This window comes from Eleutherodactylus coqui, chromosome 2 (genome assembly GCF_035609145.1).
Source record: "Eleutherodactylus coqui strain aEleCoq1 chromosome 2, aEleCoq1.hap1, whole genome shotgun sequence".
In the NCBI taxonomy this organism is placed as follows: Eukaryota; Metazoa; Chordata; class Amphibia; order Anura; family Eleutherodactylidae; genus Eleutherodactylus; species Eleutherodactylus coqui.
In genome coordinates, this window is record NC_089838.1 from 130,353,300 (window position 1) to 130,367,305 (window position 14,006).

Consider the following 14,006-nt stretch of genomic DNA (forward strand, 5'->3'; position numbering starts at 1 on the left):
CCCGCAGTGCTCCCAGTGTTTGTTGTTGAACATGATGTCACCAGATATAATGGGACCGCTGCAGGATCACCGCCACTTCTGGCATCAACGCTCGCACCGGGGGGATTATGATGCCAGGAGTTCTGAACAGTGATGCTGTGGTCTCTGATTGGCTGCAGTAGTCACATGATAGCCGGTGATATCATCTTCCCCAACAAACATCGGGAGGGCGGTGTGGTTACAGTCCTGAATCCTTGCTGCAGAGGACTGTGAGGGCAACTGATCTTGTTACTTTAGCGCAGTTGGTGGCTTAGGCCTCATGTCCACGGGGGAAATCAGGCCCGCTGCGGATTCTTCATGCAGAATCCCGCAGCGGGTCCCTCCTTTCCCGCGGACATGAGGCTAAAAAAGAAGAATTACTTACCTGTCCGGACGCTGCGGATCTTCCCTCCGTCGCGGCCGGATCTTGTCAGGGATTTAACTGGCAGGAACTGAGTTTTCTCGGCATCTGGCAGTTAGAGCAGGACCCTGGCTGTCAGGAGTCAGCTGAGCTACTGCCTTTAGATGATGTATGTGCAGATTAAGAGCCCATTAGTGATGCGTATTAGGGATTAGGCCGCCTGCACAAAGATTGGTCGGATTCCGCATGCGGGATCCTGTAGCGGAATCCGACCCTTTGCCTGGCCGGTGACCCCTCATACCAGTCCAGTCTTCTTTATCTGTGCTGTGTATGTACGCGTTGGCGCACATGCACAGTACAGATTTCGCTGCACCACCACTAGCTGATGATGTGGATCCCGTGACCTTTCTGCAACGGTGATTGCGGAAGCATCACGGGTCGGATGACTTTAATGGAAGCCATCTGCATGTATTCCGCCTAGAAATAGAGAATCCTGCAATTTTTTTCCTCCGCAAGCGGAAAATCGCAGTTGATTTCCGCTCGCGTACATGAAAAAGCGCTTTTCCATTGCATGCTATGGGCGGTATTTGCTGCGGGAGCCGGACGTCCGTTCCAGCTTGCGCAATGCAAATCCGCCCGTGTGCAGCTGACCCTAAACACCATTTCCCACTGGTATGGGAGCTTTCCAGCCAGGGCAGATTATAATTGCGCCCCCACTAATCTGAAGCTCTGGTCACATCACATGTGCAGTGTACTATGACAGGAGAATGGAGTGGTTGTCAGGGTGACGCGGACAGTAGGGGTGACGCCGCCGTCCGCCACCAGGGGGCGGGGACACGGAGGCTACAGGAATGCGCGCCCCACGTCCAGGACGCTCGCTCTTCATTGAGAGCTGCAGCCGCCGTCCCGCCCTCGTCACCGCGCATGCGCCCGAGCCTTTCTCTCCCGACCGCGCCGTGGAATGCAAGCCGTCCTCTCCTAGACGTGCAGTGTGCGCGCAGGGGCGGGAGTGACGGGGTCGGGGGAGTGCGGGCGGCGGGGCCGGACCAGCTGAACGGACACAGACCGGAGACGACACAAGTCCATGGAGAGGCGCGTCAGCTCCGAGGGCTCATCTCTCTCTACCACCACCTGCCTCCTCTAACCCCGGGCCGGCTCTCCTTCTGCTCCGGGCGCTCGGACGTGTTGTGCGGGTAGGGAGCGGCAAGGGTCGCGGTGACAGCAGCTGCAGCATCCGGGGACGTTGGAGGAGTAGCCGCCTCTATGATGAAGTTCAAGCCGAACCAGACTCGGACTTACGACCGGGAAGGATTTAAGAAGCGGGCGGCCTGCCTGTGCTTCAGGAACGAGCGGGAGGATGAGGTGAGACCGGGAGACCCGCCCCCAGCACGCCGGCCTGTGTCACCCCGGCTCGGGCTGGCCTCGTCTTTGTGTGCAGCTCGGGGTCTCCAGGGCAGCCCCCCGCGGCCGCTGACAGGAGCCCCCACATGTGTGGCCGGAGTGCAGCGCCCCCTGCCGGCGCGGCCGGTACTGCTCGGGCTCTGTTCAGACTTGTTGTGTGGGGAGCGTTATTTCCTCCAGGGTGTGATTACATCAGCGGGATCTGTCGCAGCTGGCAGGATGGCAGTGCCCGGGTTACCTTGGCCAAAGATGCCCGTATGTAGGCCGGTAAAAGGATAAAACCGTGTATTTGGATGGTTTTAGACAGACGTACAGTGTGCGGATCTGTCAGACGCATCAGCGCGTTTCAGCTGGTTTATATTGCAGAAGTCCGTTTGTTTACATTTCTTTTTCTTTGTTACGTTGTTTTCCTGCGGCCCGACGCGCTTTACGGTATTACACAACGCGCTTCTCACCTTTTACAACTAGACAACTCTAATTTGGAAAGATTCTCCCCGTCTTCATAAAAAGGATTATTTACTGATTACTTGAAATTTGGAATAAGCTGGCGTTATGCAAATAGCAAGATTTAGTTTATTTATATTTTTTAAAATATATATAAATTTATTTTATTTTTATTTTTTTTGCAAAACACCTGCGGCTGTACACATCTTTAAATGGCTACATATACTGCGGCATGTGTTTACACTTTTTTCTGATGTATATATTATATTTTTAAGCCCGCCTGGAGATCCGCGCCGGCCCTCCGGTTGGACATTGTCGTAGATCTGGAAGACAGAGTTGTATGCGGCGCTTTTTCTTCCAGTTAAGTCGGGTGGAAACCGAAGGGGCTCCATTATACTCAATGGGGTCCATTCAACGCTGCTCTTAAGGAGTCATTCGGCCAGGGGATTCCCCTTTTCCTCATGCAGTACCCCGACCTGCCTGTAGGCGCCATGGCATTGCCCATATGTATACTGACCTGACAGCACTGCCTGGACTTTACATGACTTGCATTGAAAGGGAAGGAAGAGAGTATACAGGTGACTGTAGCGAAGTGCGTGTTACATTGTCAGATCTACATAACTTGTATACATTAGTCGGAGTGTTGGGTAAGGGTGTAACAACAGCCCCTTCATAAGTCAGCCGGACGGAGCCAACATATCTGTTATGGATCCTGAGCCGTCCACTTGCTGACCACCTGGGAGGGGGGATGGGATACGTTGGTGTAGGTCAGGGGGTCCTACGGTTCTCTTGTTTGCTCTTCTGTAAGTTGTTAGGCCTGGAGCTGCGCCAGGTGTTTATGCATCTACAGATTGGCTGCTTACGTCTGTTTCGGTTATTTTCTGTTTGTCGGTGAGTTGCTGCCTGACTCCTGGAGCGTTCTGGCCGCTCTTCTCTGTTTTGCCCATTCCTAGATGAGGGGGAAATGGTCATTTTGTAACCTGCCTCTCGGATCAGCAGTGATGTGGAGTAAGAGACCAAAGACCATATAAGTGCTGCGTCGCCCCGTCACGTGTCACAGTACCTTCTAGCGTGTAACCGGTTATCAGTCAGGTACATAAGGCCTGTGAGTAAAGACTGTATCCCTGATATAGCGCACATTTCTCTACGCTTGTCCGCCGCGTACGTCTTGCTGAGAGAACGCAGGCGGCCGGCTTTACAGTAGTATTTTCTAAATTAGTGATTTGCAAAATTTGACAATGGTTTTTTTTTTTTTTTTAGACTTTAGAACTGTTGACTTTGATTAAAGAAGGGCAGATCCAATTAAAAGAATGAACATAAAGATTTGTGCACACGGGCTGTACTGATCAGTGTTGTATGGATGTGTGATAAGCTCATACGATAATAGTAGGTTATATCAGGGGCGTTATGGTGGTGTTCTCTCTCCCACAGATGCTCCACTTCTAGGGGTAAACTAGTGTTTTATTAGGTATGGTATGGCGATATACACAGTGCCTATGGCAGACATACTCATGTATGACGTACAGACCACAGCACGGCCATGTGCCTGATCAGGAATTCCAGGTCCATGCATGTCAAAATCTGCGTCTTGCAGGCGGAAGTTGCTGCAGGTTTCATCTTGCTACAGAAGCTAACGTTGCTGATTTAAAAGTTCGCCCGCAGTTTTATCTCTCTGCAGAAAACTCCTAAAGTGTAGATGAGGCTTGTCCGGACCCCCTCTACGCAGTCAGTAATGTGATCTGCTGCAGGTTTTCACTGTTTACAGAAATTTCACATAATTTTCCCATCATGTGGCTTTTCCTTCTAGGCCTCGCTCTTACTAGGATTCAGGTTTATGGTGCTTGATATCCAGGAGAATAGTGTGCGACATTAGAACCGGATTGTGATCTAAGGTTGGTTTAGTTGGAATGCAGGCGATCTGGGTGCAGCAGCCGTAACACCCATAAATGACCAGGCCTCACTTGTGGGGTTCTAGTGCTGAAGTAGTACCAATATCTAGAGTCATGGCACTGCCACTTCTTGATGCCCCGCTTTAGTTGTATTTATCAGAATTGAGGACTGGCCATTGGCTTTTCCTTTGATCTTAATGAAGAGACCCAGAGGAGCAGCCCCACCATTGAGATCTTCTTCTGTGTGGAGTTTATCTGGACAGGGCTCCAGATGGTCACCAGTTTGGCCAAGAGTTTGCAAACAAGGTATTTCACATGTGGCGGATTTGGATGTGGATCCACACCAAAATACGCAGCATATTTTGCATTGCTGTGTGATTTTATTATTTTATTTTTTGGTGTGGGTTTGTACCAAAATCTGCCCCATTTGATGCGTATATGCAGCAGATTTCACCCTTTCAAGTAAAGATTGCTATCGATCTGCGTCAAAATCCACCCCAATACTGTGGATTTTCAGCTGCTGGAATTGTGCACCAATTCTGCTATGTATGAAGGAGCCCTTATACTGTTTCCCCAAAATAAGACCCTGTTTTATATTAATTTTTGCCCTCAAAGAGGAGTTGGGTCTTATTTGGGGGATGTCTTACGATACTTGCCTAGCAGGCTCGGTCCAGGTCCAATGTGAAATTCTACACAAAGAATACACACGTGAGTGGATCATTGAAAGTCAATGTATTTTCGCTGACTGCATTCACAGTGTATTGTGCGCACGTAATACGCAATGAAATTGTGCCGCGTGCGCCTGCAGAAAATGGGACGACGAATGAAAAGTAAACCATTCTAGTTTGCTGTCTGGTCGTCGGCCACGTTTAGACCGAACAGATCGGCCACTTTTGCTAGAGTGAACAATAATTGTTCCATCTGAAAGGGACTAAGCGTCGTACGTTCTGGGGACGCACCACTTGTGGGACACTAACGCCTGGGATGTTTGCCTTGGGCTTGGACAGCGTAATCTTATGTCATGTCTGACAACAGTCGGCGGTGCACACAATCCCATTCACAAACAAGGGGAACTTTCAATGCAGTTTTTTAGCGACATTTCAGAAAAGTGTTTTTTGAGGTCGGGGCCGTTTCTTCCAAAAGCAGCATGCTGTGGATACGGCGTTTTTCAAGTTGAAGAGAAAACTGTGGAAAGATAATTCAGTATAAAAAAAAGTTCCCAAAACCCTGGTCTCCATGTATAGAAATGAGGAGCTGCAATTTAAAAATTTTTTTTTATTTTTTTTTAAGCAAGCATTTCAGAAAGCTAGAAAAGTAGAAGAGTAGTTTGTGTAAAGGAGCTGTAAAAGGGTCAGTATTTGGGCTCATGCATGTAATCGGGCTGTGGTAGTGCCACCCATGCCCTCTGCTGGTACCTTCCTATCCTGAGACTTCATATAGAGGGGTGATTGTTAAATAGTCCAACAGAGAGAACCAGCAGCATGTTAGTCCGTGCTCCTCGCACCGCACGGGGGAATACCGGAGGGAGTCAGTCCGTGCTCCTCGCACCGCACGGGGGAATACGGGAGATAGGCAGTCCGTGCTCCTCGCACCGCACGGGGGAATACCGGAGATAGGCAGTCCGTGCTCCTCGCACCGCACGGGGGAATACGGGAGATAGGCAGTCCGTGCTCCTCGCACCGCACGGGGGAATACGGGAGATAGGCAGTCCGTGCTCCTCGCACCGCACGGGGGAATACGGGAGATAGGCAGTCCGTGCTTCTCGCACCGCACGGGGGAATACGGGAGATAGGCAGTCCGTGCTCCTCGCACCGCACGGGGGAATACGGGAGATAGGCAGTCCGTGCTCCTCGCACCGCACGGGGGAATACGGGAGATAGGCAGTCCGTGCTCCTCGCACCGCACGGGGGAATACGGGAGATAGGCAGTCCGTGCTCCTCGCACCGCACGGGGGAATACGGGAGATAGGCAGGAATAGACTCTAAACTTTATTTAAAAGCTTAAAGTTGCTGATTGTGGAGTTCTGAGATATAAATGGGAATTTGCTGATTAAATAGCTTGTGAAGCCTGGGGGGTGAAATCCGCACCTCAGGTCAATTTCTGTGCTGTAAGTTCTGCACCCCGTGGATGAGATCTGAATGAATGTCCTCCACATGGCTAGCACCGGTTTCTACTGTCGATTATCCACAATGAAAATGCACAGCAATTCCACTACATGTGCATTTACCCATAACCCCTTTCTGATGTGTGACATGCATGTACATTTCATGTCACGGGAGTATGTAGGGCCGGCTCTGGAGCTGAGCCTACTGCATACATAACAGGTGCCAACTGTTATACAGTGACCGCGCACCTGCGATCACCAGGATTAACACTAGTCCCAACCCTGTCACTTAACCCCTTTTAGTTAATTTGGTCAATAGCCACCAGGGCATCCTAAGTGGTTAGACAGAGGGGAACAGGCTCCTTCTGCTACCCAATAGGTCCCAGGATGCCACTCTGCACTGGGGACAATATACGGAAGTCTATATTTTGTTCTGCCAGCAGCATGTGTTAATCAAAATACACTTGTTCGTCCGTGAGTGACTTACATGGTGCGTCCCTGATCACCTGACTGTGACGTCATCAAATGTCCTTCATCCAGGGGGTGAGCGAGTTACATGCTCCGCTCCTGAGCACATGACGGTGACATCACAGGTCCTGTATGCACATGGCTGCTGTCCGGCTAGATGTTCGTTAGTATTCCATAGCAACTGAGGCCGTGGGGGTTTGTAGGGGATGGAATACTAACACCTACATGGTATTCTTGTATCTTGTCGCCACCAGATGCGTGGGTAGTGACAAGATACAGGCTGCTTGACAGGCCGGCCACTCCCACCTCTCAGGTCCTGGCACTCACCAACCGCACCTTACCTCATGCTCCAGCGGCTTTCCTGGGGCAGACTCCCTGAAGTGGGCTGCTGCCCCGGACAGTGAGGGAGCAGCGGCAGAGCGCCTTCCCCGGCGGACTCCCTGCACTCTGCAGTGGCGGCGGCAGAGCGCCTTCCCCGGCGGACTCCCTGCACTCTGCAGTGGCGGCGGCAGAGCGCCTTCCCCGGCGGACTCCCTGCACTCTGCAGTGGCGGCGGCAGAGCGCCTTCCCCGGCGGACTCCCTGCACTCTGCAGTGGCGGCGGCAGAGCGCCTTCCCCGGCGGACTCCCTGCACTCTGCAGTGGCGGCGGCAGAGCGCCTTCCCCGGCGGACTCCCTGCACTGGCCGGTGGCGGCAGACACTGAGGGACTGGGGGACCTGCCGCGGCGCCATCACAGCGCTGGGTAACGGTGAGTCAGGGAGGGGGAGGCTGGGGGGGAGCTGGGACACTGCTATCAAACTCCGGGGACAGAGCTGGGGGACAGAGCTGGGTGACAATGTGGCTGGCATAGAGGGTTAAGTTGAGGGTTGTTTTCAGTGTTGGGGTTAATACTGAAACCAGCCCTATGCGTAACCCTCCATACCAGCATGAAGTAAATCCCTACGCTGCTAGGACCGTCAAGGCTTGACGCCATCGGGTGCTGGGGGTGTGACATGGGTGTTCTTGCTGTCAAACCCCCTGCTTCCGGTGGCGTCAAGATACAATAATACCCACCTATAGCAGCAGTGTGCTTACAGGACCTGTCATGATGTCACTGTCATGTGATCGGTCATCTGTGTGGGAGCAGTCTGGGGTCGCATGACCAGGGGAGATCAGTGTGTGCAGGACTTGTATGAAGAATGTATGTAGCAGAGCTGTATGTTATGTACATGTAGCAGTGGTGTGTGTGTGTGTGTGGGTGGAGGGGGGCAGCGCATTGCGCCACTAGAAACACTATTACTATGTAATTTCCTAATAGTATACTAATATTAATAGGCATAATAAATTGTAATACAGAAGTATTGCAATGTATTATATAAGCGATTGCATGTTCTAATTCCCTTGAGGGACTGTTAAGTTTTTTAAAAAACTTTTACCATTTCTTGCAGAATTATTCACTTTTTTTCTCCACACAGCTTCTTGAATGGGAAAAAGTTGTAAGCCTAAGGCCTCTCGCAGGCGCTTTTTATCGCGATTAACGTGGCATTCTGAACGCTGCGGTATAATGCTCTCATTGAAATCAATGAGGCTTCACACATGCGGTCGATCACGGTGCTTTCCAAGCGCTGTCTGTTCTATCTTTGGGCATTTAGCGCATCTCATCACCCATCACAATGATGGGCTGCGCTAAAACACACCGCCGGGAGCTGTGGCCGAAAGAAAAATCACATGTGTGAGAGGACCTTTTAGAGGATTTCATTTCTCTAGGGAGAGTTTAAAAAGGAACCCAATTGGCCGCCATGGGCAACCCATAGTGGCCTGTGTGTGTTTAATTTTTTATTTTTTTTTGTTTGTGCATGGCGCTAATTAACTTAAAAGGAGCGTCGTGGATGCGGCCACGTCTGGTGGGTGCTCGGAGGCCTTAAAGGGGTTGCACCATAATTACAAGTTATTCACAGGATGTGGTATATCGTGCTGATCGGTGGGGCCTTGCCATAGAGACCCCACCCATCCTGAGAACGGGGGTCCGGTGCTCTTTGTTCTCACTGTGGCCTTACTGCATCCCTCGCAGTGAGGAGACTGATTGTAGCAATAGTCGCACAAGTGTTGTGCCGCTCTATTCATTGTCAATGGGGCTGACAAATGGCCCAGTGGCATGCACATTCGCCTGGTGCTCCATTCAGAGCAACATCGCTGCAGTCACAGGAGACGGGATACAGGAGTCACTTTCTCGACATCAGTGGGGGTCTGAGCAGACCCCCACCGATCAGCATCTTATCCCTTTATCCACAGGATAGGGGATAATTTGTTCTAGAACACCCATTTAAGGAACCCCTCATTTCTGGGTATACACAATATATTTTCTTGTGGGCAGTATTGTTCATCTGTGGTGGTCTTGCTCACTTACATGCCACTTATGTTTTATGAGAATTCTGAGCCATTATTTGTGTAGCCTGGAGGGAAGGAGGACATGCCTCAAATTCTTGTGCATTAAAGGGGTATTCTCAACTCCTTTGATTTCCAGTTTTCCTAGGGTCTGCCACCAAAAACGCCCTCCTTCTCCTTACCAGCTTTATGGGTGGAGCTGTAGGCATGATTGGCATTTGAGGCAGCGGCCCTGTGCTGACCTCATGTGTCACTGCCTAAATCTACGCCCCGCCAATTCCTGCAGCTTTATTGATGTCTATTAAATGGCTTCATCACTACTATGTATGCCGCCCTGTAGACCGCAGTAGAGCTGCCAGGAGCTCCTGTGTGTGCTCTCGCATGCCGCTCCTGGCCGTACTTCATGCCAGCTTAGCAGGATGAATGGCGCTATCACTGTAACCCTTGACAACGAGCGGTAAACAAGCAGGATGGGCAAATGCAGATATCGGGGAACACTGGACGTTTTGGTAAATAGATGCCATTTGGCAAACTTATTATATTTACACATACATCAGATATGATTCACCCGATGGATTATACAGCTTTACAGGTTTCGGTGAAGTTCAGGAGGGAAGTGTTTTTAATAAGGAATGTAACCCAATAACAAGGGGATTAGATGGGGGTCAGAAGCCGTGTCATCATTTTACTGAGTAGTAGATGCTTGGAACAAATTTCAGCAGGTGAGGTGAGAAAATAAACTGTAAGGCCTCATGTCCACAGGGAAAATCAGGCCCGCTACGGATTCTCCATGGAGAATCCGTAGCGGGTCCCTCCTGCCCCGCGGACATGAGGCATAAAAATAAGAATTAACTCACCTCTCGCCCGCTCCGGATCTTCCCTTCGCCGTGGCTTCATCTTCTCTCCGTCGCGGCCGGATCTTCTTTCTTCGGGCCGGCGGATGCGCAGGGCACGTCGGTTGCGTGCCCCGCGCATGCGCCGGCCTGAAGAAAAAGGATCCGGCCGCGACGGAGAGAAGATGAAGCCGCGGCGAAGGGAAGATCCGGAGCAGGTGAGTAAATTCTGATTTTGGTCTCCCGCGGATCCGGACGGCTTCCACAGGCTTCAATAGAAGCCCGCGGGAGACCCGCACGAAAATGGAGCATGGTCCAGATTTTTTCATGCTCCATTTTTTTTTTTTTTTTTTTAAATCACTTTTATTGACCATCCACGGGTATTTATCTACCCGCGGGTGGTCCGAAGGCAGGAGAAGAGTTAAAATCCGCTGCGGATTTTAATTCTTCTTTTGCCCGTGGACATGAGGCCTAAGAGTGCGTTCACATGGGATTATAGGCCGTTTATTCTGTGGGAGAACAGAGGCTAAAAGTACCTTAGAGCTCCTGTCTGCAGGCGATAGTGCATTGCGTTACTCTCGGCGATAATCCGATAATGGAAAGCGCAGCCCCCTGTCCATGAGCGGAGAATGATAGCGATTCTCCACTCGCGGGATTCAAATCGCAGCATGCTGTGATTCTCCACGGTGAGCCATCAGATAGGCTCACCACAAAGAACTGACAGTTCTCTTCCCTGCTCCCCAGCGGCGGAATATCGCTAGCCATATTCCACCTTGCCCGTGGACAGGGGGCCTTACATGGGGTGACTGTCGGAGATATAAGTGGCTGCCGACGACTGCCCAACTATCACTCCTATGTGTTACATGGGAGCTGTAATTGTTCTGAGAATAGAGGTAGAACAGACGGAGATCGTTTCTGCCACCCGCCTGCATGTGCAGGATACAGGCAGTCATTTAGAGTTGCACTGCTACATGTTTACACGACCCGACAGTCGTTTCGCTTTTGGTCTCACTCTGTGTCCTGTCAGTGCCCGCCTGTACATGGGCCTATTGCCCAAATTCCCTCTTTCCAGCGATTTAATTGTCCTGTGTCAAGGTATCTTAACGCTAAATTCACACGGGCAAGCGCAATATCAGGCCATTAAACTTGGCATGGTATTGTGCTTGCCAATGTGCATTTTTCATGCCGATACGGGGCATTTTTAATTAAATGCCTCAAATTGCTTCTGTGAATTGGCGATCCTCAGGCGAGTGTTTAATGTGCGTCCAGATAAAACAAAAAAAGGGGGGCTTGGTACCATGTTAGCCAGTAAAGCAAACTGTGATTGTTCTCAGTGTGAGAAACCAAGTCATCTTGTAGATAGGATACCTTTTAATGGCTAACAAAAATACATGATGTTATAGCGAGCTTTCGGGTCTTCTACTGACTCTTCATCAGGCTGAATTGGTTTGGATGGGGCACATATATAATATACAGATGCAGAGAAGACACCCCTCCTGATCTAAATACAAATGTTCACACACAGAAATTTGAGGCTGTTTTGCACTCAAAACTTACCACTTAAAAACTTGCTTGTGAACATTTGTATTTACATCAGGAGGGGTGTCCCCTCTGCATTTGTGTATTCTATACGTGCCCCATCCAAACCAGTGAAGATAGCGTGACGGACAGCTTCCATTGACTGCAATGGAAGCCGTCCGCGCGTACACCCGCGGCAAATGGAGCATGCCACGGGTGAGGTCGGTGATTTCACGGTGCGAAATTCCGCACCGTGAGCATTGAGCTATTAGGTTTAATAGAACCTAATAGCTACGGAAATCCGTCCGTGGGAAGAAGCCCTTAGGCTTATGTTTCTATATGAACTATTCTTATTGTAAGGCGGCCTTGGCATCAAGGAGTAACCCGATTTTGTAAATCTGGCCTCTGTATTCAAGCTTCACGGATAGCGAGCTATTAAACATGCGTGCCTTATACAGTATTATTGTATCTTGACGCCACCAGGAAATCCCAGTAGAGCCAAGATTGGTTAAGCCCCCTGGTCCTAGTGGAGCCCGGGGGGGGGGGGGGGGGTTGATGCCCCGCTGATTGGCTGCAAAGTTGGCTGGGCTGCAGGTCCTGCCAGCTCACTAAGGAAGGCTTATTTGGAGCAGCATAGAGCGGCCCCAGCTGCAGCCACGCAGGGCCAGCTTCAAGGCCATTCCCCGGTGGCGTGACAGCAGAGCTATCCCTGATGAGTGGTACCGGACCAAGCGGTGAGTCACATGTGCGGCGTCTCCATTGCTTTTAGCCGGCCCTGCTGGTTTAGGGTGACTGTTCGTTTTCTTTTTAGGCTTAGATTATTAGCTGTAAACTGGCAACATTTACAGCTCATAATCTAAGCCCAAGTGGAAAACGAACAGTCACCCTAAACCAGCAGGGCCGGCTAAAAGTAGTGGAGGCACTGCCAAGACCTTCCAGCCTTGACCCTATCGGGAGCTAGGGGTGTGAGAGGGGCGTTCCTCTTGTCAAACCCCTAGCTTCTGGTGGCGTCAAGCTACAAGAATATCTCCTGATATTTCTCAGTACTGATTGGCTTTTTTGGCGGGTTTGTGAAATTAATTTATAACCATTTCTTTTAACTCAATATTAAACTAGTGCTCTAGTTAATTGTCCCGTTTGTTAGTATCCTTCGCTTTGATAGAACCTGTTCACATCTTATGTTTTATCTAGAAGGTTTTTTTTGGCCAATAGATATTGGCACCGTTTCACTTATTTTAACAGGAAAAGGGGTTCATTCACTCGTCCTAATCATGTTTTTGCCAAATTAAATAAACCCATACATGTGTACCATGATTTGGGAACATTGGCCAACAGTCGGACAGCTCCAATAGAATGTCAGCAGAGATGAAAGCTGTTCAGCCCAGTCTCTTGTAGTAGCAGTAGTGATGTCCAAGACACTGTATGTATATAATGTAACAGACAAGTATAATAAATAGGAACTAAATAATATACAGACTGCTAGAGGATCCTTCCTGCTTGGGCAATGGGTTGAGGGTACAAAGTGCGGTGGCTGTAGGGTTTGTTTAGGCCGTTGGCTTTTGTGAAGATGTGGGTTTCAGGCTACTTTTGAAAGTGGTGGTGAGTGTTGAGGTAGCAAGTTCAAGTAATCGGGGGCAGAGGAGAATCTTGTACTTGGCTGTGTGAGGATTGGAGAATGTTTGGGGAGGTGTTGGGATATTGGGGCAGAGATGTAAGGATGGGAGACAGGTTGTGGACAGCCTTGTATGTCAATATTTTGAACTGCAATCGCTGGGCAATTGGTAGCTAGTGAAGGGATTGGCAGAAGGGAGAGGGGTGGTGGTTGGGGTGAAGAGATGGATTAGCCAGGCAGCAGAGCTGAATGGATTGGAAGGGTACAAGTGTGTTGGATGGGAGGCAACAGAAGGATGTTGCAATAGTCTGAGGGAGATAAGGGTATGCACTAGTATTTTTGTTAACTTTTTAGGTTGAGAGATGTTTTTGAGTTGGTGGTGAGCATACACTTGTGTGTATGGTCTGAAAGACCATAGAATCAAAAGTTACCCCTAGAGTGGGCTGGTGGCCCTCGGGGAAAGTATGGAGCTGTTGACTGGGATTAGTAAGTCTGATGGGGGGGAGGGGCGAGTTCCGTTTTCTCTGTTGGATTTTAGAAAGTGGGATTCTGGATATCGGAAAGGTAACCTCTGGGCCAACTAGGTAGAATTGAGCGGTCTCAATCAGTGTAGAAGTAGTTATGTAAGCCATGGATTCTATGAGCTATCTTGGGTGAAAGGTGTAGATGCAAAAAAAGTAGGGGCCCCAAGCCATTTGCTCGAAGGACACCAACAGAGAGGAGGTCAGGATATTGTGTGCTTGTGGGAAACACTGATCTGTGAGGTTGGGAGGAGATCCAGTAGAGGGCTAAGTTTGTGATGCCAAGAGAGGAAAGCAATTGTGACAGAAGGAAGTGGTCAACTATGTCGAAAGCAGAGAACAAGTCTAGAAGGAGGAGCATGGAGTATTGTTTTGAGGCTTTCACAGTAAGTATATCCGCAGTGACTTTGGTTAGCATGGTTTCAATAGAGTGGTTTGGTCAGAAACCAGGTGCTGGCTGAAGAGCGAGTTG

The 14,006-nt window shown here is 49.9% G+C and overlaps 1 protein-coding gene across 1 annotated transcript in view; it reads left to right on the plus strand.

Moving 5' to 3' along the window:
• The first annotated feature begins 1,391 nt into the window (after positions 1 to 1,391).
• NUDT4 (nudix hydrolase 4) overlaps positions 1,392 to 14,006 on the plus strand; it is a 36,779-nt gene continuing 24,164 nt past the window's right edge. Inside the window, exon 1 of the mRNA XM_066591521.1 lies at positions 1,392 to 1,741. Coding sequence (XP_066447618.1) covers positions 1,643 to 1,741 — 99 coding nt within the window. The 5' untranslated portion in view covers positions 1,392 to 1,642. The remainder of the gene's footprint in view (positions 1,742 to 14,006) is intronic.